Below are 25,922 nucleotides of genomic sequence, written 5' to 3'. Positions count from 1 at the left end.
GGGCTAGGAAAGAATCCTGCCTGAAACCCTGGAGAGCTGCTGCTACTGCAGTGTCAACAGTACTGGCCTAGATGGACCAAGGGTGGTCTGACAGTAGAAGGCAGCTTCCTCTGTTGCCATGTTCCTATGACCCAGGAAGACAGACTGCCCTGCTCCCACTCAGGAAAATAGGAATTGACTGGAGAGGAACAAAATCCCCCTTTCTTGATCATTTGCAAATTCCAGCAAAGGCACCTCCAGCTCACCTTGCTGGCAATGGAGCTAAGGGGAGGGCTAGTTAGGAACCAAGAAGCAGAGTGGCTTGGTAGCATCTGGATATTACAGGTATCTAGCAAGTCAGATTTGGGGAATATTGCCTTTATTCATCTTGAGGATGACCTGCAAAACAACACTTGCCAGAATTTGTGAGGGATAGGCACTGCATTGCAGAATGTCTTGCTTTGATCCAGCAAGCTCGTCTCTTGGGCAATTGATCTTGACCTTAATGTGACTCAGGAAATGGTTGTAGAATGGAAACTGATAAGATCAAAGGTAGAGCTGGGAAGACAGTTTTCAAAGAAGGAGGGACAAGGATGAGCCTTAAGATTGGGCACCCCCTCCCCCCGCCCCAGTGTCATACAAAATGCGAGACAACAATTAATTAATTAATTAATTAATTAACATATGCTCAACCTTTATGCAAATCACCTTGATACCCCTCAAGGTGATTTACACCTATTAAAGGTAAAGGTAAAGGTGTCCCCAACCAGTCGTGTCCGACTCTAGGGTGCGGTGCTCATCCCCGTTTCAAAGCCGAAGAGCCAGCGCTGTCCGAAGACGCTTCCGTGGTCATGTGGCTGGCATGACTGAACACCGAGGTGCACGGAACGCTGTTACCTTTCCTGCCGAAGTGGCACCTATTTATCTACTTGCAATTTCTTGCTTTCCAACTGCTAGGTTGGCAGAAGCTGGGACTGAAGACGGGAGCTCACTCGGTCACGCAGCACTCGGAAACAATAAAATGGTTAAAACCGCATAACCGCCATAGCATCCCAGCATTAATTTGTGTCCACTGGGATCGGTTGTGTGACCACTCCTCCCTCCAAGGCCTCTTGCCATTGTCAGTGTCCTTATGGAAAACAGGGAGTGTGTGTCACGTTCCTTCTTCCTTCGCAAGCAACACACTCCAGGAAACAAAGCTCCAGGCTAACTCTACTTTATTGGTTAACAACGAGCTTCATTACAAATGCAAATTCTAGGAAACTCTCAGATTGCAGTGAACCAGCTAATCCACACTTCTACAAATATCCATCGAGGATACAAAGTGGAAGTTAGGAAAGTTGCCAGCAGTCTGGGCAAGAACTTCACAGCCAGACTAGCTTCACAGGGATGCCCCTCCCTGAGGGCGGCTCCCTCCTACGTTGGCTATCACCAGTGGCCAACCTGGCAGATGGATTCCAACTGGCAGTTGGGATGAAAGCTCTCCAACGCAAGCTCTGCTTAAGTCGCTTTCAACACGCGATGGCATGCCATGACATACAGAGCCTGCCAGCCGTTGTTGCACGGGCTGTTCTTGGGCCGCTGTTGCACTGCAATTGCCCATGACTTCATCCTTGTCCATTGCTGAGGAAACAAAGAGTTCCCCATTTATTTATTTATTTATTTATTTAATTTCTTAATTGCCCATCTGGCTGGTCACCCGGCCACTCTGGGCGATGTACAATAGTACAACAGTTTAAAACAATAAAATTCCACATTTAAAACATTGTATTTCTAAAAATACCCTAACCCACCCCGAATGCCTGCCTGAACAACCACGTTTTTAATGCGTGGCAGAAGCTCATTAAAGAGGGGGCATGGCGGAGTTCCCTAGGGAGGGAGTTCCACAGAGTGGGGGCCACCACAGAGAAGGCCCTCTCCATCGTCCTCACCAGCCTACCTGTCCTGGCTGATGGGACACAGAGAAAGCCATCCGAAGCTGATCTTGTTGAGTGGCCTGTCTGGTGTTGCTGGAGGCACTCCTTGAGATAGGCTGGGCTAGAACTGTATAGGGTTTTAAAGGTCAAAACCAACACCTTGAATTTGGCCCGGAAAACAACTGGTAGCCAGTGCAAGTCCTTCAGCACTGGAGTGAGGTGATCATGCCGGCAGCGGCCTTTAATCAGGCAGCTGCCCTTCCTCTCCTTAACTGATGGGCAGCCTTTTCATCTGCCAGCCAGGAGGGGAGTGCAGCTCTGAGCTTGCTGAGAAGGGAGTGAATACCCAACCTGGTGGCTTTCGGATGTTTTGGACAGCAACTCCTGTCATGTTGGTCATGCTGGCTGGGAATGATGGGAGTTGCAGTCCAAAATATCTGGAGGGCACTGGGTTGGGGAAGGCTGGAATGCCCTACAGTGTGTCTCTGGGGTTCTGCCCATTTCTCAAGCAGAGCAGGCAGCCAGGGAGTGGTGTCTGGCAAGCTTCTTGGGGCTCCTTCTGTGGCTTTGTTTGAAGTGGGCTCTTTCTTCCATCTCATAACTTCTGTTCAGAGGTCCGTAACCTATGAAGCTAAAGCGGAGTCTGATCAGAGCCTTCTGTGCGGAGTTTCCACCCGGCTCTGTTTCCAGCAGGCCACGTTCTAGAAGAGCTTTTGCCTGTGTTACCTTTCCGTTTCTCTCCTTTCAGATGCTGCCAGTCCCTGGTTCTATGTTAGGAACATAAGAACTGCCTTTATACCAAGTCACACCATCGGTATACCTAGCTCCGTACCGTCTACACCAGCCTTTCCCTACCCAGTGCCCTTCAGATGTTTTAGCCTATAACTCCCATCGTCGCTGGTCATTGACCGTGCTGGCTGGGACTTGTAGTCCAAAACATCTGGAGGAGGGAAGGCTGGTCTACACTGACCAGCAGCAATGGGTTTCAGACTAGGATATGGCGGTGTGCCTCTCAAACACCCATGCCAGGGCACCTGGTGTGATCTGATTCATCCTACTTCTGGGGATCCAGCTATTGGATCAGTCCTGCTTTTGCTAATGGAGCGATGGACCTGACGAGCACCTGTTTTGGGATGCTTCATTAGGCCTCCAACCAGCCAACACGTTGGAAAAGCTGCCTTTGGTGATGACCACACCATCTCTGAAAAATCCCCAGGAATGCAGGTAGCACAGCTGGAATAGTACAGGTTATTTATGATGAGGAAAACAAGGATAATGATCATTTATCCATCTGCGCATTTAATTCAACTTCTTTTAGATGTTATAACCCACCATTAAGCTTAGTAAATGCTGTATGTACTCCTTCAGCTCGATTAGTGCAGCAGCCTCGGAGGACAGGCTGATCCCCAATTGGACAGGCGGGGAACTGAGGCTGAGAAGCCGTGACTTGCCCCAGGCGACTCAAGACAGTGATCCCGCTGCAGAGGTTGCCTTTGAATGCAGGGCAAATGCCGCACACTTTGCAGCAGGCGACACTGGCCCCTCCCTCAGGGATGCTCATTGGATATTTCCTTGCTAGCCACGACCCTCTAAAATTCCAATTGAAATTGGTGCCAGTTTGCAGAAATGGGTAGGCATTCTGGGGCGCAGAGAACATGACTCAAAGGGCCTGGCTTTTCTTTGGAGAATGGCCCAGTAGTGGTTGGGATGAACCCTGAATCAGGCCTTGTGCTGTTATCAGCACCTAGATCTGGACTGAACCTCTCGAATGCATGCAAAAGGGAAAGGCGTCTTTAGTCCCGGGGGGACTAAAGGTACTGAATGAGAGCAGGGAGACCACAAACCCTTTTGGCCATCCAAGCGTACGTTTCCCCATAATTAGGGCAAGTGCGGGAATTCTCCCTTTGTGTGCGCCTGTGGGGAAGAAAAAATTCCCCCTTTTAAATGTCCCTTTTTAGACACTGTGTGCTGAACACCTCCTGGACATGGAGATGGGGCACAGCTGCAAAGTGGATGTCCAAAAGGAGGCCCCCTGTCATCAAAGGGCGTGCCCAAGCCAGCAACCCAGCCTCCAAGCTTCTGGCACGTCAGGGACCCGGGTTCTGGGTGTCGTCTCCCTCCTTTCCGCTTATAGGCTGGAGCCTATCAAAAGGGCCAGGACAATGCCTGCCACATGACCCTGGCAAGGGTCTGCTGCAAAAGACAATGAGGGAGCTCAGTCCAGAGTTTTCACCATCTCCTCCTCCTCCTAGTTAATTGTTCCTTAGTGGCAGCTGTGGGCTAGTGTCAGAATGGAGCGCAAGACATGGCGTTGCCTTGGCCTGGGAGGCTGACTCAGCCTACCTCAGAGAAGCATCACGATAGGTGAGCGACTGACGAATGCGTGGTGGGGATGGGGCAACAAAGGAGAGTCAGGTGGTGGAGCAGAGGCCTGGGTTTGTTTGTTTGTCTGTTTGTTTGTTTATGAAATTTATATGCTGCCCAAGTGACAAATGCCCTTGGGACGGGATATAAGAGCCAGTAATAAAGTTAATAATCAGAGCAACAGATTAAAGATTAAATGCCTGCTGAAGAGGCAGGTCTTAGCCTGGCCTCTAAATGTATACAGTGAAGACACCAAGTGGGTCTCCCTGGGGAGGGCATATCCCTGACAGGGGCCACTGCAGAGAAGGCCCTATGCCTGGCAGCCACCTGTTGTACCTCCAAAGGTGATTTTAACAGTCAGGCAGGAGCAACCCTCTCCTGGGTTGTTCAGGGGAGTTTTAATGAACGAGTAGATCTTAGGGAGCGAGGTGAATCTTAGGAGGTTTCATGATTTATAAGACAAGGTCCCCTCCACCCCGCTGCCTCTGCTACAGCATGCGTTTTGGCTCGCTTGTGTGAGTGATATGCCTGGCAGGCATCTTTTTGCAGTGCACCGCCTCACTTCCGCAGTGCTCCATGGTCCATTTCCCCAAGGTGAGAGGTCATTTTTCCTCAAAGGAGGGGGGAATGTAAGGGCCAGGCTGGGGACCAGTGATGTCCCGAGCCAAGTCCGAACTGGGAATGAATGCTTCCCAGTCCCAACCAGGGTCCCTGGAGCTGGACCTGAAGGCAAGGGCCTAGCATGTGGCAGGCACAGGGCCAGCTCTGCCATTAGGCAGAGTGAGGCACTTAGGCAACTGTTTGGGGTGGCAGGAATGGGCAGCAGATGGTTGGTTATTTAATTTTTCTTTTTTGTCCTGCTGTCCCATGACTGCTCAAGAACCCTTGGTGAGGGACTTTGTCAAATTCTGTTGGAAAGCCCAGGTAGCTGGTGCCTTATTGGATCATCTCATCCACACACTTTTTGGCATTCTCACAGAAAAGGTTAGTGAGACAGAACTTAATTTTGAAGAAGCCAGGGTGAGCTTTCTTAAGCAAGACTTGTTCTTCTAAATCAGGGGTGGGGAACCTCTGTCAGCCCAAAGTTGAATTCAATTTTGGGGAAACTCCCGGGGGCTGCCTTCCAGAGGCCAAAGGCAAAAGGGGTGGGGCCCATGCACAGAAATACCAAAAGTACCGGCCTATTGTAGCTTAAAGCTCTTCCTGCTAGTAAGTAAGCCCTAAGGGAGGCATTGCAGCCATTTAAAGTGTGGGGGGGAACGTTTTGCAAAAGCCAGGAAACCACCAAACAACCAGAGGTCAAAGGAAAGGGGTGTGGCCATCTGGCGAACTGCAGAGGGCTGGATTGGGACCGGAAGAGGGCCTGATCTGGCCTGTGGGCCTAAGGTTCCCCACCCCTGTTCTAAATGTATGATAATTTTATCTTCAGTAATGTTTTCCACCAGTTTACCCAGAACAGACGTTAAGCTAACCGGCCTGTAATTTCTTAGATTCCCCCTGGATTCCATTTTAAAAATTGTTTTTTCATTGGCTGTTTTCCTGCCCTCTGGTTCAGAGGCTGATATTAGGGAAATGTTACGTATCTTTGTTAGAAGTTCTGCAGTGTCACATTTGAGTTCTTTAAGAATGCAGGGGTGTATATGATCCAGATCTGGTGATTTGTGAGTTTTGAATTTGTCAGTAGGACCTAGAACTTCATATCTTGTCATCGCTATTTGCTTCTCCTTGCATAGGTGCTTAACTCACCTGTTTGCTTAGCTGTTTTACCTTGATGCTTTTTCACTGGGGCTGAGACGCCTCGCCAGTTGGGGCTCGCCTTGTGCTTTTAGATGTGGGTTCCCTTGCAAGCTTGCCTTCCTTCAATAATCCTGCCTAGCTTCTCCTAACTTCTGCTTCACTTTGCACAGGTGCTTAACTCACCTGATTCCCTTGGCACTTTGTCAATGGGGCTGAGATGCTTTGTCAGATGGGGCTATCCTTCTGCTTTTATTTTCAGTCCTTCTTGTTTGGCATTCCTGTGGCGAAGTGTTCTAGCACAGTTGCTAGAACTGTGGGTGTAGTGTGCCACCACAGACAACTGTGCTCTTCTTTGGATCTAGGATCAGTGGCTTTTTGCAAATATTGCCTGAGAGGAGTTACAGTGCTGGCTCCAGTGCTTGGCACAAAATCAAGATTTTGCATGAGATGTGTAGCTCTTACGTAGATTTAGCTCTCCTGTATCTACTTGTCATCAGGGTAGTATTCATTTGGCTGTTCCAGCACATGCCTACAAAGGCCCTGGCATGCCTTGCTGCTGCCACTCTGAGTTAAATGTCAGGCTGCCCGTCCTTGAGCCTGCTCCTAATTAAGTTAATTTGGAGCAAAGCAGTGCGGCTCCATCTGTGTGCTACAGAAGGCCCTGGCATCGTGCTGCTGTTTAAATTGCAAAAGATTAATCCTGCTTAGATGTGGTGCAGTGTCAGGGGCAAACAGTGACTCCATTTGCCGCACCCTGTCACCACTGGCGCCACAAGATCCGTGCGCACCCCCTCTCCACACCAAGCAATTGCTGCCAGGAGACGGAGAGAGAAGATGGGAATGTTCTTAACGGCCAGGGAGCTCGGAGTGTAGGTTTGAGCGGCATCAACATGTTTCTTTGAAACAAAAATTGGAAACGTATGTATGAGATTTGGGGGTTAAGATTTAACCAGGAGCACAAAAATCGAGGTGTGCAGCAGCCACGGGTGACTGAAGAATAAATTGGCCCAGTGACTGGCACTTAGGTTGCTTGCCGCAGGGATCAGGAGGCAAGTTTCCCCTACTGTTTGTCTCCCAGAAAATCTCATGGGCTCCCGAGTTTAAAAAAAGCAGTGCGTCCCTCGCGTTGCATATTTTTGCACGATAGCCTTGTCGTCATTTGGGGTTTTTAATGCTCTGACTTGGCACAGCCAAATGGCAAGAACTCAGCACACCACCTTCTGGGGGTGAACTCCACATTTCTTAATAGAATTATTGTTATTTTTTTCACTGTTGTTTTACTCCAGTGCCATCAATCTACATAGGTCTTTGTAGGCTGATGGGAGCACAAAGTCAGTTTCCCTGCCCTCCGCCCCAGGCAGTGTTTCAACGGGAGAGGGACACAGCAGGGAGAGGCAAAGGACATAGATCTCCCTGGCTTCTATGATCATCATCAGAAGCCCTCCTGGTTCTGCCACATCCCAATATTGTTCCCGTGCCAATGATATAATACTCTCTCCCATAATACTAGAATGCGTAGTCTTGTTCCTGTGAACTGAGTGGTGGGCGATTCAGGATGGATAAAAGGAAGGACTTCTTCACACAGTGCATAACTAAATGGTGGCATTCGCTACCACAAGATGCTGTGAGGGCCACCAACAGATTAGACAGATTCATGGAGGAGAAGGCTATCAATGGGTACTAGTCAGGATGGCAATGTGCTACCTCCAGTACCAGAGGCAGTGAGCCTATGTACACCAGTTGCTGGGGAACATGGGTGAGAGGGTGCTCTTGCACTCACGTCCTGTGTGTGCATGTCCTTTCAACAGCTGGTTGGCCACTGGGGGAACAGAATGCTGCACAGGATGGACCCTTGGTCTGATGCAGCACAGCTCTATTTTTGTTCTTATCACATGTTCCTTGGCACAATCCACTGCAATCTTGTGCAAAAGCAGCAGCTCCCCCTCATTTAAATGGGCTTGCTCAGGAGAACTTCTGGTTCTACCCATCTCACACACACAATTCACAAACTTAGAGGTCACAAATATACACATTTGACAGACTGGAGAATTGAGGCTAAAAGCTGGAGACATGTCTCCAAAAGCCACCCAGTGGCTGATCTGCGATTTGAACCCAGGTCTTCTTTTGCCCAAATAACTCTGGAAGCATGTTGTGCCCTTTGGCTGTATTGGTGCAGAGGACCTCTGTTATCCAGTTCCCTGTTCCCTGAGACATCTGCTTATCCACACTTTTCATGGCTTTGCAGACCCACATAAAGGTATCTCTTGGGTCAACCTAGATGTGACTGTGAGAGCCATGGTCCTTTGCTCTTTTGCCTGCCCCACTCACATGCAAAGCAGTGGTTGGGCAAAGGCCTAATTCAGCCTCCCCTGGCCTGGGGCCTTCCAGACATGTTGTATTCCAACTGCCATAATTCCCAGCCAGCATGGGTGGATTGTCGTAGAGGTTGGGAGTGCTAGGGACAGCTGGTCTACTCCAAACATCAATAGGGGTGCACCAGGGAGGGGAACTGAACGCACCCCTCTGCTATAGTCCTTCACCCAAACACTCCTCTCCTCTCCTCCCCTCAGCTTGGCCCTGCCCCAGCACAAACCCAGGGGAGGGGAAGGGCAGCTGGGCTGAGAGAATAGTGCTTGGGATTTAGTACCCTGCACTTTCGACTCACAGATAGTGATGTATGAGAAATCTGTTTCAGTTCATTTTTTATCAGGATTTGCCCAGTTCGCACTTTCTGGGCTGAACAAGGACTTGGAAGCAATCTGTGGTTGAAATCCATATGTTTCTGAGTTTGCAATGTGATTCGTGGACCAAAAAAATGTGTTCGACAGCATGCATACATTTGAAAAATGTGCATGAAAATATGCGTACATTTGATAAATGCGCACAAATATGCTTTAATCAATGGGAGAAGAATGTGTACATTTCAAAGATGTGCACAACTGATGTGTACATCTGGAAAAATATGCAGGGATTTTCATGCAACCCCCCCCCCCCGCCCCAAAGCTCGGAACCTGATACAGACTCGAGTGAGAACGAGCTTTGGGATGGAATTTGGAGCAATTCATTGAGCTTGACTTTTGCTGATTTGCACATCCCTACTCACAGGAGCCCCCAAGCTGGTTTATAACACATAAAAGGACAAAGTAAACCAATAAAATATTGTGCAATAAAACAATGAGCTGCAGCCACAAAAAACAAACATCAGATGCATTAAAAACACACACACAAGCAGCAGACCAGAGAGAGAGAGAGAGACGTCACAGCTCTCCTCGCTGGCTCACCCCTTCTAATGTTAAAATTGTGCCCATTTTATACATGAATGAAATGCCTGCTGCGGCCACATCCTGCTTGGTGCCCTGTAGCTGGTACTCTCAGTTCTATGAGCTTCTGCTTGTCCATAGGTTTGAGGTGTTTCCTTTGAGCTGTTTGGATAAATGAGGTTATAGCTCTGTTTGTGTTTTTTGCTTTTGCCATTATATGTTGGCCTTGTGTTTGTCTAACTCCATCACTAATCAAACGTTTTAATTTGTAGCCTGCAGACGGCATGACCAGCTCAGCTTTAATTAACATACAAAGTTCTCGGGCCGATCTCCATGTATGTATTGCTTCATTTCTCACCTAATTATGTGGATTTATTTGCTTAATTTATATTTTTGAAAGTGAGTTTTGAAGCCCTGCAGTTGGAAGCCGGTACTGTTAGCCTAATGTTCTCTCAAGCCGCATGGAAACTAGGAGACACCCCAATATTATATTTATGTCTGTGGAAGTTCTCCTGGTATTAAAGGATAATTAGAAGACTGGAATTGGAGGATTGGGTTATTCAGTTCAGGTGTGACCCAGGATCCCTTGCGCTATTGCAAAGGATGCTGAGTGAAATGCTTGGCTCGTGAAATTGGAACAGCTCCATGCCTTGGTGGTGTTCCAAAATCTGTGTCCCCTGCTACCCCTGGGCCAAGGACAGTGTAATGTTGCAAGCCAGAGGAACATGGAAATGGTTTCTCCCCCAATCCCAGCACGCACCCTGTATCTGCAAAGCCTTTACTGCTAGGAGACACCAGCTGCTGGATAAAAAAGCCTGGCCGTCCAAGGAGAGGGAGGGTAGCGCTGGTCTCTGGACTAGCGTGCAGAGAATAGGGCAGGTTCTGAAAACACGGAGGATAGACATCCCTGATCTATGCTGAGAAGACCAAGGTGTGTGGAAATGAGGTCATGACAGTCCCAGTGAGTGTTCTTGACAGTCTATGGGGGGCTTCGGCAACATTCAGAAGTTGAAAACAGAACTTTGCAAGCCTTGCTGAATGGCCTCCTGCCTGTGTTTCAGTGAAGGAGAATGTGTTTTGATTTTAGCCACATTAAAATGTTGCAAACCCCAACAGCAAACTTGCAAGTCATTAATTTAAAATGAAGGCAGCAAAATGATCGGCAGCAAGCAATTACCCCATTCATGTGCACCGCGTGGGACTCTAACATGAATGTCGTTAAACGTAATAAACCTCACTTTTGAAAGAGCTGTTGACATCTTATGGGGAAAAGCTTTGGAACCAATGTCTTGTTTGGAACCAAGAATGTATTGCAAAGAATATTTGTGCAAAGAAAATAGGGTTGCTGGCTGCAATTGGGGGTGGGGGAATGGGAGTCATGGCTGCAGCTGGGAGAACTTAGGTTAAATATTTGAGAAAATGTTAATGGCTCAGAATTGGATCCCAGTGTGAGCATCTTGCACCATGGAATGTAAGAACAGCCTTGTGTGCCAGTCCATGATATGAGGCTTCCCTGCTAGATTTTTTAATTTATTTATAGCACTTTTATAGCACTTTTATCTTGCTACTCAGGCAAGAAAGCTCTCAGAGCGGCTTATATGCAGTCAATAAAAAAAGGACAGTCCTTGCCCACAGGCTTACAATCTAAAAAAGGCATGACGCAAAAGGAAAAAGGGATGGCCCTGCTTCCCATCTCATTGCCCTCCACTTCAGCCTGCAAAAATGACTGGTGGTGGTGACAGCTGAGCAACCTCATCTCACGCAGTCTGTTCTGCAAAGTCACAAATCAGAAGCTGCTTGGGTGCACGTTCTGTCCACCCCCATTCACCAGGGCCATGGGGTGGGCAGGACTGCTGGATGAGGCTAGGGGAGTGTCAGTGGATGTCCTAATGACTGGGTGTGCCACGATATGCCAGCAGCACCGATGCCTGACCAAGGTCTGGCAGGGGAGAAGGGATTGGAGGAGGGGTTTAGCAGATATACTGAGCCCAGTGGGGGAGTGGGGGGGTCCCTTTTCACATGTGCAGCTTTGTTCACAAGACAGGGGATAGATAGATCGCGCTACTGGAATTCTCTTGGTTTAAAATGTATGGCACTTAGAAAATGTCCACCTCTTGTACAGCTTAAAAAAATTCACAAAGAAATTGCTATGCTCCACTTAATGCAATAGAAATAAATGGGGGAACATGTCCATTTAATTTAATAGCAAGCATTGCTGTATGAATAAGTTGAGGTCCTCCCTCCTATCAACTGAAGATCCATTTCTTTCCAAGGCGTTCATGTCTCCCATCTAGCCAGGGCTTCTGCTGTATCTTAATAAAAATAAGCCATTAAGCGACAAGTTAGCACATGAAACATGAGCCAGAAAACATGCAAGCTAAAATCTGTAAACTATTTGGAGTAATTGGTTATTTGCTGCGCTTGCTAGTCTCAAATCGTAGCGCATATTTTATGGCCTATCCGGTTTCCCTTCTCTGGAAGAGCCACCGGGATCAGATATCTCCAGCTGAAGCCTGACAGTTGATACCCAGCCCTGAGACTGGGCAGGGACGGGGATGCCAGCCTGTCATTCCTGTGGTTGCCTCCCGTGAACGCAGCCACATCGGGGCCTCCCCAGGCCCCGGTTGGGATCAGGTTGCCAAGCCCAGGCTGTGGGAGGGCTCCTGACCCGTGGAAAGAAACAGTCTGCCCAGCTTTGCCTCTGCAGTCGCTTTGGCAATCTGACCACCTGGAACCTCGCAACAGCATTCTCTTTCCTGTGCCATTTTTAATAGGGGCCTTTAACGGGAAGTTCCCCTGCTCTCACTCCATTGAGTCGAATGGGAGAAGATGGCTAGGGGGACCCTTTTCTCCCTCTCTCATAATACTAGAACCCAAAGGGGTCCTCCCATGAGGCTGGTTGATGGGAGATGCGGGACAGGTAAAAGGAAGGCTTTCTTGACACAGCGCAGAGTTAAACTATGGGATTCGCTGCCACGAGGCGTAGTGGTGGCCACTAGTTTGGAAGACTCTGAAGGGGGTTGGACACATTCCTGGAGGAGGAGACTATCGATGGCTACTAGTCTGGATGGCTCTGTGCTACCTCCAGTCTCAGAGGCAGGATGCCTGTGTACACCAGTTGCTGGGGAGCATGGGCGGGAGGGTGCTTTTGCACACATGTCCTGCTTGTGGGCTTCCCGTGGGCAGCTGGCCGGCCACTGTGTGAACAGAATCCTGGACTGGATGGACTCTTGTTCTCCTGGCCCAGTTCTTAACATGCACATCTGCTCACGTTACAGTCTTGTACATCTGCTTGGACTGGAGGGCAGTAATTCCAAATTTGGGCCCTACCTGGAATCACTTGTGTGCTGCTAGAGAGGAGTGCCTGCTCGCTGCAAGAAATCAGTCCGCATTTGTTCAAGGCTGCTGTAAGCCAGGAGCCCCATCCATGGAAGAGACCCCTGCTGCATTTCTGCCCCCTTCCAGCCAGGCCCCACTGTGGGCAGGGCAGGGCATGGGGCTGCTGATCTTCCTCACGGAGTGTGATGAGACCATCCCACCACTCTCAGTGAAGCAACTCTGCAGAATGACGCGACACACCTCAGAGGAGGCTTTCAGTTGCACCTCTGTGTGAGTCGCCATTGCTCTGGCTCACTCTTTCCAAGAAATGCATAAAATGGGCAGAGGGTGTCCACAGTTTTTAGCCCCCCAAAACAAATGTTTGGGGTATAAGAATGAAGCAGAAAGGCTGCTGCAAGCTTTCTGGGTGTGCTCCATGCATTGCATGTTGCCACGATCCATGAGGGTGTTTAAACTGGATCCCCTCTTTCTCCCATTTTGTGAGGAGCCTGTTCTCTGTGTGGCTTTTCCATTTCAGTGCAGACCGATTAGCATCCTGTCCAGTTAACATTCCAGCTGCTTTTTCTGGCATTTTACTTTTTTTCTTAAAAAGAAACATTTTTTCTTGCTAACATCAATCCAGAAATCAGCAGAAACCTCTAACCCATTTCTTTGTCTTGGGGCTGCAGAAGATACCAGAGGTAAGTCGTCAGGTTACAGAAAGTGCTTTCTTTGTAACTCTGCACCTGTGGAATGTCATAATAAAGCCATTTTGGTTAGAAAGGGGCTTTTTAAAAAATGGCAACACAAAAGGAGTGCTGAAAAGGGGAAATTTATGTAATATTTCTATGAAGGAGAGTGTGTGTGTGTGGGGGGGGGGTAGCCCAGAGCCGCTTTGAGACAAGGACTAGAAGGATCTCAGCATGGCTGGCTGGCCGGCTGTCCAATGCCATAAACCCTGATTACGGCTTCTCCGTGAGGTTAGTGTGATGGAATTTTGTGGAATTTTAAAATGAGGTATTTATTTGCGTAGGAATGTTTTATGAGATACAAATTGCTCTTACACCTTGGCTTCAGTCAGTTTTGAAATTGTTAACAATGTTTTAAAAGTATTTATAAAAAAACCCAGATTGGGTCTCAGATGCAAAGCGCCTTCTGCCGAGTCAGTCCAGTGCTCTGTCTGGCTCACGGGTGTCTGCTGGGACGGGCAGGAGTCTTCCCACCACCTGCAATCTGATGGTTTAGCTGGAGATGCCATGGGACCTTCTGCATGCAAAGCATGTGGTCTCCCAGTGAGCGCCGCTCCTGAAATTCCAGCCACCTTTTCAAGGCGATCTCTCTGTCCTGGCCTTTCTCATCAGAGCGTCTTGTTGCCCTGGTGTCTTGTGCCAGGGTGCAGAACCTCCCCTCCAGGGGCTGGATCTGGCCTTCCTGGGCTCCCAGGCCAGCCCGCTGAGGTTCCCCACATGGCCGTGCCCCTGTCCCCCACCCACTGGTTGTGTGGGGGCTTCCTGCCTTTTGTGTAGTTTTCCCTCCCTCCTAAAAGGCTGCAACGCCTCTCCGAGGGCTGAGCTGCTGGCAGCAGGAGCTCAAAGCTACAAGATGCTGGTATTTCTGGTATGTTGGCCCCGCCCCTCTCCCTTTGGCCCCACCTCTTTGCCACCGCTGGAACACGGGCCCCGAGAGCTTCTCCAAATGGAATTCAGCCCTCAGGCTGCAAGCAGTTCTGCACCCCTGAGGTTCACTTTTCCTCCTTGGGCGCCATCTCTGAGAATGTTCTCTTGCGCAAGCCAGACTGTGCTGAACACGAACTGCACGAGCCAGGTGGATCACTCCAAGATTCATGATCGTGAGCCATGTGCCATCCCCTCCCTCCACTTCTCCTCTTCCAGGAAGAAGAATTCATTGACTGGTGGAGCAAGTTTTACGCTTCCACGGGCGAGCGAGAGAAATGCGGCTCCTACCTGGAGAAGGGCTTTGACATGCTGAAGGTAATGTGGTGGAGGGGGCCTTTCCTTGGGAGCTGAGTGGTTATAGCTGTGGCTGAGGTGATGTAATTGTGGCATCTAGGACTCCAGGTAGGGACATCATGAGCAAAGGCTGGGACTTGACCTAGGGAGGAGCCTGGGACAGGGTTCACCCTAAGCTCTCTTCAGGCACAGAAGGGAACAAAAGTCCACACATCAGCTGCTGTGATTGGCAGGCAGTGTGAGGCCTCTGGATTGGCCAGGTCTGGCGTGAATACTAGGAACCTGGCCGCCTGGTCTTGCCTGGTCAACAGAGGAGGGCCTGCTGCACTCTAGGGCCCAGCCTGCGCCTTCAGCCCTGGGCCCAACACCAGCAACTGACCTCAGGGGCTTTCTTTCGCTCCCCTGGTTTAGGTTTGGATGCCACTGCCCATGGCCGCAGCCTGGTCCTGACCACAACATGGTGCTGCCTGAAGTGTTTGCAACCCATAATGTGTACAATGCTCCCAGGATTGTTCCCAGTGCTACTGAGAATATTGTGGGCAGTGCCTTCAAGTGACTGCGTGGGTTGGATGTGTGGACAGCCTGACTGTGGATGCCCTGGGCTGTGGCCTGTCTGGGGGAATGTGTGGTTTGCTGCAAGTCCTCCTTAGAGTCGCCTCCCCCATGGAAGTATGGAATCCTCCCTCCCACAATAGGGTCACACAGATGCACAGGCTCCAGCTGGACTCACGGATGGCCACAGAAACGCGCACCAGCTCTAGCCACCCTCATCAGTGCCTGCCAAGAGTCATAGAGCTGCCCCCTCAATGTCATCCTTGCACTGTGCAATGGGGTGTGTGTGTACTACAGCCTGTGGCCCTGGAAGAAGTTGGGGAGATCCACAGAGAGCTTGCCAGGGGCAGCGGCAGGGGCTGAGCTCTGTCTGTCTCCCAGCAAACGCATGAGGAGTTCTGTAGTGTACTGGTTTTTCTGAACCTGTACGGCCTGGAGGCCAGCTGGCACACGCAGCCAGTCTGGGTGGGAGGTGTGATAGAGGAGGGGATGGGAGCCACTCTCATGGCTCTAAGGCGCCAGTGCCCTGGGCAGGGCTCACTGCTGGCTGCCAGGCTTTCCAGTGAGACCTAGAGGAGAGGGTTACTGTGTGTGCACATGCTGAGGAGGGTGAGACAGGGATGAACAGTTGCACTCCTCTGAGGCCTGAGATTTCCCAGCCAGGGCAGGAGGAGGGGAAGGAGATGGAGAGTCTTCCAGGGGGACGGTGAGGACAGCATGCCAAGACCAGTCCATTCCTTCAAGCCAGGGGTGTCTGTGTGTGTGCTTGAGAACAGAGAAGGAAAAACAAGTCTTTCTGCTCTTTTCCCTAGGTCTACGAGACAGAGCTGGAGAACATTGAAGACTTTGGGGGTCTCTCCGATTTCTGCCACACCTTTAAGCTTTACCGGGGCAAGAGTCAGGATGCTAATGAAGACCCGACCGTCGTAGGGGAGTTCAAGGTTTGCCAGCCTCTCCCTGCTGTTTGGATGTTGGAATGCCTGGAGAAGGATGGGAGTGCCATCCACGAAGGGTTTCCTTTGCAATATAACCCAGTTTCACTAACAGATTAAAAAGGAGTAGATCACCAGGGTCTTGTGGGCTCCTGGAGACAGTGGAGGCTCCACCAGAAGGACCTGAGCAAATGCGATATAGGCTGTGGGTACGTGGAGAGATAGGACAGAATGACTCTGATTTCAGTGGCTGGAGGGGGGAGGTGGCGGTGTCATGGTCCAGTAATCCCCACAGTCTAGGTGTGCAGCGCACCCTTCCCAGTGCCTTGCTGGACCTGTGCGCCTGCCAGCAATGGGTGTGGAGCCACAACAGTCTACGCCTTCTATATAGCTGGTGTCTTCCAGTCATCTCAGTGGAGAAGATGCCTGACTTGTTCTGGGACATTTTTAGGGATGTATGAGAAATTAGTTTCAGTTCCTTTTTGATCAGCATTTACCCACTTCGCACCTCTTGGACCGAACACAGACTCAAACGCCATCTGCAGCTGAAGTTCGTACATTTCCGAGCTTGCAAAGCGGACCTCCCAAAATTTCGTTACAGCATGTGTACATTTGAAAAATGCACGGGAAAAATGCATACTTTCGATAAACATGCTTTGATCAATGGGAGAAGAATGCATACATTTCAAAGATATGCACATTTGATGTGTATGTTTGGGAAAATACACATGAAAATATGCATAAATGTTCATACAAAAATAAAAAAATGAAGCCTGCAATCGCATACTGACACAACATGGAACGAGCTTCAAGGTGGAATTTGGAGAACTTCAGTGAGTGTGGGTTTTGTTTGTATGCACATCCCTAGACATTTTCCACCCACATCTGGGCCTCTTCCACAGTAGGGCCCTTTAGTGCCGCTGAGAGGCATTGCAGTTCAGAGCAATGGGGGAAGGGGAGGGGGGAGCTCCCAGATGGTACCATATCTGCATGCACTGCCTTGAACCAAGATGGCACCACCCTGCTCAAGGAAGCATGTGCCATCATCACGGTGACACCATGAATACCACCCCTGCCACTGCCAGCTTTTAAGAGTTCAGCACTTCAGGACCTGTGAAACCTGTCAGTGAAAAAGCCTCTGTGGTGCTGTTGTCTGTGTGCTTTGTAGGGTGGCTCAATATGTCATTGCCAGAAGAGGGTGAAAACGGTTTCTTCTTCTTTTTTGTTTCCTTCAGCATGAAAGCTGAGACCCCCACGATGCTGAATGTTACACCCACTACCCGTTTCTGCACTTGGGTAGTAGAGCTGAGGGACACCCATTGTTCTAGGGTGGTGCTGGTTACCAGTGACATGGCCATGCCAGCACCAACCTGCCAGCTTATGGCAGCCGCGTCATGCCCCACATACTGTATGTGGCTGCAGTGCATGAGCCAAGTCTGTGTTTCAGCCATTGGTTTTGTGTGTGGCTGTGGAAGGAGTGGCAGGGGTCAGCAGGCGTTGGCTGATGGAAGCCTTCTGTGGCTCCCCACTCTCCCTGCAGGGCTCCTTCAAGATTTACCCTCTGCCTGATGACCCGGCTGTGCCGGTCCCTCCTCGCCAGTTCCACCAGCTTCCGGCCAGAGGCCCCCAGGAATGCCTTGTCCGCATTTACATCATCCGTGCCTTTGATCTGCAGCCCAAGGACTCGAACGGAAAGGTAAGACTTTGAGGGTTGCAGGGGATGGGAATTACGTTTAAAGCTATCTGGTCAGGACTGATTTTTGACTGAATTGTGTTTGAAAAACTGCTGCAGAGGGAATCCATCCCCCCTTTCCCTCCTTGGAAACTCATTCTGTTACTGAATTTTTGTTAGCAGTAAAAGAAAAAGTTGGCTAAGTTGACTAGATGGCTAAGTTAGAATCTCAATCTCCCCAGCCCAGTGGTGTGGGCAGCCTGTGGCTAAATGTACTCAGATGCTTCGAGCTTTTTCACTCCTCTCCTTCAACTCCAGATCAGCAGAGCTCAGAGGAAATGCATGGAAAGAGCTTTGAGGGGAGGCAGTGCCTGAAATGTTAAAGACAGAGCTTGGGTGTATTTCTGCAGATCCTGTTCCTGACTTTATTTCAAAGGACAGGAATTCCTGCCCCCCTTCTATAGGGGAGATGCTAAGTCTTGCGCCTCCATGGCAGGTAGCTCAGTTGTCCCCAAAGAGTACGCCTCTATGGGGCTTACATTGGGGATGTCACGGACATGCAGTACTTCTGCCTGAGCCCAGTGGGGCAGCCAGGGCTGAAGTCCAGGGCCCCTCAGCCCAGTCCCCCAGTGGCCACCCAGAGTGGCAGGTGATGGGGACAGTGGCAACAGGCCCATCTGCCCCTGGGCTGCCATCGGTATGCCCAGGGCCCACCAGCCTGGAAGCAGCTCACCACGGCATCTGTTGATTTGTGTTGACTTTTAAAAAGAACTGTTTAGGGGGTGGGCATCTGGGCATGTTCATGGCTACAGGTACTCATTTTATTGTCATTACGTTCAATATATGTTATCCTTTTCTACAAAAACTAATAATAAATAGCACTTATTCTCAGGGAAATGTGTTTAGCATCAGGGCAGCAGAAACAAACACCATTTTATTCCCGTAGTAATGATGGTGCTGTGATTTAAGTGCACTGAAAGGTGAAACTGCACATGCTCAGAGTCTTTCTTTCTTTCTTTCTTTCTTTCTTTCTTTCTTTCTTTCTTTCTTTCTTTCTTCAGGGTTGTCAAACGTTTTGTTTTATTTTGGCTTCAACATATGAGGAATGCAGAATCAGTCATAAAGCCTGGAATGGCCAGGGGGTGGTTGTGGTGGTGAGACGGAGAAGAGACATGGTTGTGTGCTGCACAACTGATGACCCTGTCATGGCATGACATTAAGTCCAGAATCTAAAATTACTGAGCTGCACCCCTGACTGAGCCCTACAGTTTGTGGGCTGTGGCACTTCAACCAACCCACTTCTCATCCCATCTACACAATTTAAAGGAGTGACTGTGGAACCAGTGGAAGTTGCACAGTCTGTATTGTGGGATTCCCTCTGTCCTGTGGGGGCAGGGGGGTGGGATTCCAGGGGAAGATGTCCTGGAAGAGAACATCAGAAGAGCCCTGCTGGATCAGTCTGAGGGCTCCGATTCTGTTCACACAGTGGCCAACCAGCTGTTGACCGGGAACCCACAAGCAGGGCATGAGCACAACAGCACCCTCCCACCCATGTTCCCCAGCAACTGGTGTGCATAGGCATCCGGCCTCTGGTAGTGGAGGTAGCCTATAGCCATCCGGACTAGTCGCCAATGAAGAGGCTGCTTCAGGGTGGATAGGAAGACTCTGGTTCTGGTTCCATAGAGAGGACTGCAGCTGATGCAGAGTGTAAAAACTCCAGGTTTAGCTGGCCCAGCTTGTCCCTCTACTTGAGATCCCTTGGCTGTCCAGTTCAGCCTGTGCTGTTGCTCTCACTGTCACTTTCCCTTTCCTGCACCTGTAATAAAGGTTAATTAGTGCAGAGAGCCCACCTTGTCTGTCCATCTTTCTCCTTTGCAGTGTGACCCGTATGTGAAGATTTCTGTGGGGAAGAAATCCATAAATGATCAGGATCATTATATCCCATGCACACTGGAGCCAGTCTTTGGAAAGTAAGAGTTCACTTGAGTTCCAGACACAGCTGTGGAGACTAGTGTGTCTCTGTGTGTGGGGGTGGTGGTGGTGGTGGTGAGATGTTCCTGATAGGAAACTATTAGATCAGGTGGGTGAAAAACAGTGTCTGTGGTCGCTATGGGGCTTCTTCCAGCTCCCCAGAGCTGCTATAGCCTATAATGTATCCAGAATGTATCCGGAATGGAATTCACACCCTTCTTAGCTGTGGGATGCCAGAGGTCCTGTTGCACATGGAAAAGGACTGTACTATCTTCTGGAAGACTAACAAAGTGTCCCATGGATCTCCAAGACATTTGGCTGCAGCATTGCAGCTGCTGTCATTTTGGCCGTACAAAATTCCCACATGGGAATCCAATACTGGGAATTCCTGGGTCCTCACAAAAGGAGTAACGTTAACCATAAAATAGCCACTTCCCAGGTCCTGTAAACGAGGGGTGGGCAGAAAGTAGATCTCCAGACATCTGGACTTCAGCGCCAAGCATTCCTGACCATTGGCCATGCTGGCAGGGGCTTCTGGGAGTTGAAGTCCCAAACATCTACTTTCTGCCCACCCCAGCTGTAAACGATTCCTCTGTGCCATTTTGATGGCATGGGAGAAGCTGAGTTTTGATGGCTAAGCAAGCGCAGCAACCTCTACTCTGCCATGGTTCAGGGTGCTTCAGAGTAACTAAGTGTTTCTGCCTCTCTGTAGGATGTTTGAGCTGACCTGCACGTTGCCCTTGGAGAAGGATCTGAAGATCACTCTCTATGACTACGACCTTTTGTCCAAAGATGAGAAGATTGGGGAGACTACCATTGACCTGGAGAATCGGTTCCTCTCCAGATTTGGGGCCCGCTGTGGTTTGCCCCAGACATACTGCAAGTGGGTGCTTTAGCGGGACTTGAACTTGTGTCTTCTGTTCTCCCAGGCCCTAATTGCTGTGAACTAAAGGGCATTAAGATCATAAGAATATGAGAAGAGCCCTGCTGGATCAGGCCAAGGGTCCACCTAGTCCAGCATTCTGTTCACACAATGGCCAACCCGTTTCCTGTGGGAAGCCCACAAGCAGGACATGAGTGCAACAGCACCCTCCTGCCCATGTTCCACAGCAACTGGTGTGCATAGGTATATTGCCTCTGGTACTGGAGGTAGCACATAGCCATCAGAACTAGTAGCCTTCTCCTCCAGGAATTGGTCCAATCCCCCTTTAAAACCATTCAAACTGGTGGACATCACTACATCAGTGGTGCTCAGTAGTTGGATCACCAGTGGTCTGATTGAGCTCCATAAGTCTCCCAGTTACTCAAACCTTTTATAGCATTTATAGAAGCCACCTGACCTGCGCCAGGCTATTGGTGCCAGGAGGCGGGCCTCTCTGCAGTTCCCTCCTTCAACCAGAGGTGGGCGCTGTGCACAATTTGAATCCCTGCCTGACACCCCGCAGGCCATCAGTTCAAGGCCCACAGTGGGTTCAGTTCTGGATAGCCCCTGGCCCGAGGCTATAAGTGGGCCCCTCACACTTGCTCACTTGTATAGCTCCTAGGAGCGGAAGCCTCAGCTGAACCAGGAGCCACAGTTGGAGTCCAGGGGTCCGACCATGTCTGAATCTAGCCAGATTCAATACATATCAAAATGGTTGACAGAGCATTTTAATGTGCACTGTTTCCAGTTTATTTGATCACACTCTTCTTCCTCAGTCGAAAGTGATGACATACAAAAGAATATGACGACATATAAAATAACACAATACGTGAATTGCTGACACGTAAAATAAGCTGATGTGCCAATCCACCACAACGTACAACATCAGCAATTACAGAGCAGTACAAATAGGGGGGCACAATCCAGTGGGAAGTTCTCCTGCTCAAGACCCACTGAAACAAAGGGCAGCTGTGCAAGAATATTGCAATGTTGTTGTTTTTAACTGAAGCAGTGCATGTTAAAAGTGATCCGCCTTCAGCCGAAAGGCTAGGGTAGGCAAACACTTCCCTATGGTCTTGCTTCTGTTTCATTTTGTCTATTTTACGCCTTCAGGTCTGGCCCAAACCAGTGGAGAGATCAGCTGCGACCCTCTCAGCTGCTGCACTACTTCTCTGTGCAACGCAACTGCAAACCTCCAGCGTACAAGCCTGACCGAATCATCTTTGGTGATCAAAGCTATAGCCTCTCGGACTTTGGTAAACAAACAAAACCCAAACCCCTGCCAGCCTTATCCATTGTTATCTCTTCAGCTTTTACATGATCTGAAGTCCAGCTTGAAGTGTTCCCACCACCACGTGGGGCAGCTCTGCACCAAGGTCTGCGTGGGGGTCCTAGTTCTATCCCCAGCAGGTCCCGACACTCCTCTCCTGCAGGAGGAAGCTGCAACTGACCCCCTGCTGTCCCCACCACAGGAGGGATTGCTTCTCAGTTGGGAGGTGACCAGGATTCTGTTCCACATGCCGAAGAGCATGTTTTAGACAGTTTTCCCATCTCCTTGGGATAGTTTTGGCCATGCCGATTTCTGCGATCCATGCCTTGGGGTTATGTGGGTGGCCGAGCCTTGTATTTGTAGATTCTGGCCAGCAGAGAGAGACATCATCACATGGACTGAGCTATCAGGATAACAACAATGCCCATGCCCCAGGAGGAGCAAGTGATGGAGCGTCTCTTTGCAGCCGGAGTCCACATTTACACTCTTTCCCAGTGAAACGCAGGCTTTGCGTTCATTGTGGATTTTTACTGCTCTTTTACATGTGTTCCCTGTCTCATCCAGCAGGGTCACATAGACTCAAGGGGTGCTGGGGTCACTGAGCCAGCTCATGTAATCAAGAAGCCAAAGACTGCAGGCCACAAAGGGATTGTTAGCCTTTAATTTGTATGGACGACGACGACGACGATGATAATGTTTATATTGCAGACTGGAGGGGAGAAGTTGAAAGGGAGAGAGCAGGAGAGGGAGGGAGGGGGAGGCTTGCATATAGGCATGGCAAAGGTCAGACTCGGACCAAGGGCTGCCTCTGTCGGTCAGTCTCAGCCACTGCACTGAGCCAGGTAGAGTTGGGCAGCTTCCAAAGATAGCAGGTTTTTGCTTCCTGGCCCACCACAGCATGGCAAATGGAGCCAGTGTGAATGGGTATTACAGTATTTCCAGATACTGATTGTGTGATTCTCCCACTTGACTCCAGAGTTACTGCGTTTTTGGCTCATATTTACCGTGAAACTGGCAAACCTCAAAGAACCACAGGTTCCGTACACATAAGCATGTACATCACTTAATCTCCCAACACTTGAGCCCTTTTCACTCCGCCAGACAATACAAGATGATTGCATGGTGTGTGTGTGTGTGTGTGTGTGTAGCTTCATGCCTGGCCTCTGACTGCCTCCTGGCTCAGTTTCAACCTTCAGAGGTAGGCGGGGAGGTCCGCCTGGGCCCAGCCTGCCCCCCTCTGTGCATTCTTTGTGTGGGTTTGCTGTGTGAAAAGGGATTTGAGGACTGTCAGCTGAATGTGTGAATTGACTCTGTGGATGGGCATGGGGTTGGTGTGAAGGTCCTGACCTGTGATGGCTCACACGTGCAAACCCCCACAGTCTGGCAGCCCTCGCGTGAGGCCATGCATGGCAGGGCTGGCCCATAGAATTCAGAACCGAATGAACTGGGACCAAGAGCAAGTGCTTTGCATGCAGGAGGTCCCAGGGTCAATCTCCTGTGGGATCTCCAGGTGGGGCTGGGAAAATTCCTGCCTGAAACCCTGGGGAGTCACGCTGCCAGTCAGCGCCGACTAAGAAATTTGTTTCAGTTCATTTTTGATCAGGCTTTATACCTAGTTTGCACCTTCTGTACCAAGCATGGGCTCAAGCACAATCTGTGGTCAAAGTCCATAATTTCCGAGCTTGCAATGTGAGTCCCCCAAATGCATTCGACAGCATGCTTACGTTTGAAACATGCACATAAAAAAGTGCGTGCTTTTGAAAGAAGCACACAAATACGCTTCAGTCAATGGGAGAAGAAGGCATATATTTCAAAGATGTGCACCATGGCTACGTACATTTGGAAAAACAGGCAGGAAAATGTGTATGGACTTTCACGCAAAAAGGAAAGAAATGAAGCTCGCGATCTGATACGGACTTGAGTCAGAACGAACTTCGAGGCGGAACTTGGGGAGGGTTGGTGCGCTTGGGGTTTGCTGATTCGCATGGTGTGTCTCTGATGGTCTGTCTCAGCATAAGGCAGCTTCCTATGTTCTCCACCAAGGCTGGTGTCAAGGGTAGGCATGGCTGGGCGCCTGCTGAGGCCCACGCCCCAGGAGCTGCTTCTCCTGTTCTCCCTTGCAACCTGCTTGTTCCCTCGCCTTTTGCTCTGGCTCAGACAATGATGGTGGTGAGGAGGAGGAGCAGGAGTGGCAGGACAGTTCTCCCTGCCCCCCGGTCTCTAGTTAAAGGAATCCGGCGGCAGGTGGCGGGAATGCCCTGGGCTTTGCACCTTGGCCAGCTGCTGCCAGCCAGGGCTGGCAATACTGGCACAGATGGACCCAAGGTCCGGCTTGGTCTGCTGCCGCTTCTTGCATTCGGGATGTGCCCAGCTAAGTGTGGCTTCAGTTTGGTTCATTTACTTACTGAATTCTATCCCGCTTTCCAGACAATTCTTGTTTGCCAGAGCGGCTCACATCCATGAAAAGAGGGAGAGAGAGGCCTTGTCATCAGGCTTACAAACTAAAATGGCAAGACGCACAGGGGAGGGGAGGGGAGGGGAGCGGAGGGGAATGGAATGGAAGAGAAGGCAACCAGCCTTGAAGGCCAGCACAAGGGGGCGAGCTGGAAGCGGGCATAGAAATGCACGTAGGTAGGGCCAGGCTGATCTTTGCTTGCTGCTGTCCTTGCTGGACTGAGCCTGGTGTTCCTGAGGCCGATGGACGGGGCCAGAGCATCCTTTCCCCTTCCTCCTGCAGCCTCGGGGCTACGGGCACTTGGAGCGAGGGCTCTTCCTGGGCGCAAGGGGGAAGCGAGCTCCCTGCAACCACTTTCTGCTCTCCAGTCCTGGGCAACTCCCAGTTCTTACGTTGTGCCCCCCTGGTGTGAGTCTGAACGCAGCTGTTCCCCTTCCTAGAAGAAACCTCTTCAAGCTCAGAACACCGCTTGGGCTTTGACCTTGGGAGTGGGGTGGGAGGGGGTCTGGGAAGCAGCTGTGCTGGAGCTGAACCTGGTGGGGCCTAAAGAGAATCTACGCCAGCCAAGAGCACAGAGGCCTTTTACAAGCCTCATGGCTGCATCTTGGTTTCATCAGCCCCACACTGGTGCTGTGCAGGCGGCGGGGGGTGGGTGGGCGGGTGGGGGGCGGGGGGTTGGGAAGAGAGGGAGGGGTGTTTTTCCAGGGGGTGGTTTCTGCGATGTCCGTCTGCCAGCTTTCCCCAACCTGGGGCCCTCCAGATGTGTTGCACTGCAATGCCCAGCATGCCCCAGCCAGCTGCCATACATGCTTGCTGGCCCCAAGCCCCAAGCTGAGTTCGGAAGACTTGGGACCACTCCAAAGTTCTGTCAGGAGCAGGGGGCCAAGCCGGGCTGGGCTGACTCACCTCTGTGCAGCACAACAGCTGCCATAGACAAAGAGCCCATTGCGAAGGGCGGAAGGCTGAGTTCAGGGCAGCCTGATCTCGCCCACTTATGGGGGGCACCTTCTAAGCAGTGGCAGCGGCTGCCTCATGGCAAGTCACATCGTGAGTTCATCTAGCCGGTGTCGGCTACTGTGACTGGCAGGATCTCTCCAGGTCTCAGGCTGGAAGCTCTGATGCCGGAAGAGCTGGGCATTGGACCTGGGGCAGGTGCTATGCCATTGGGCTGAGGGGTCCTCCCAGGGACTCCGCTGGGGGCTGGGCTTCTCTCAGAGGAGGCGTCTCTCATGCAACCTCCTGGCCTCATCCATGGAATTTTACAGGGGTTGGGGGCAGACATCATCACCTTCCCTTTGTAACCCTCCCGTGTCTTTCCACTGCTTCTTCCACCTTCCTTCTTAACACAAAAAAGTCCGTTCAGGAGGAAAAGAGGGAATTGCTGCACAATGTCTTTTGATTGGTAGCGCTCCATCTGGAAGCACCCAGGGTGTGACGTGGTGCAGTCTGGCACCCCAGTCAGAGTTCCTTTCTGGGAATTTGGTGGATGGGTTTCTTTCCCACACTGAGGGTCTAACTGATCAGCCCACTTGGGGATCAGAAAAGAAATTTCCCCCTCAGCAGGCCGGCTGGCATCCTGGAAGTCTTTGCCGCTGTTGCTTTGC

General features: G+C 50.4%; 1 protein-coding gene across 1 annotated transcript in view; it reads left to right on the top strand.

Moving 5' to 3' along the window:
• DYSF (dysferlin) overlaps positions 1-25,922 on the top strand; it is a 186,796-nt gene that overhangs the window by 126,149 nt on the left and 34,725 nt on the right. The window contains exons 40-46 of the mRNA XM_084855234.1: positions 9,529-9,591; positions 14,467-14,565; positions 15,909-16,037; positions 17,569-17,724; positions 19,579-19,670; positions 20,384-20,554; positions 21,707-21,849. Coding sequence (XP_084711360.1) covers positions 9,529-9,591; positions 14,467-14,565; positions 15,909-16,037; positions 17,569-17,724; positions 19,579-19,670; positions 20,384-20,554; positions 21,707-21,849 — 853 coding nt within the window. The remainder of the gene's footprint in view (positions 1-9,528; positions 9,592-14,466; positions 14,566-15,908; positions 16,038-17,568; positions 17,725-19,578; positions 19,671-20,383; positions 20,555-21,706; positions 21,850-25,922) is intronic.

The sequence above is a fragment of the Heloderma suspectum genome, chromosome 5 (genome assembly GCF_057233095.1).
Source record: "Heloderma suspectum isolate Gila_16-S chromosome 5, 16-S_ref, whole genome shotgun sequence".
Taxonomy (NCBI): domain Eukaryota; kingdom Metazoa; phylum Chordata; class Lepidosauria; order Squamata; family Helodermatidae; genus Heloderma; species Heloderma suspectum.
This window is presented reverse-complemented; position numbering and strand designations above follow the sequence as displayed.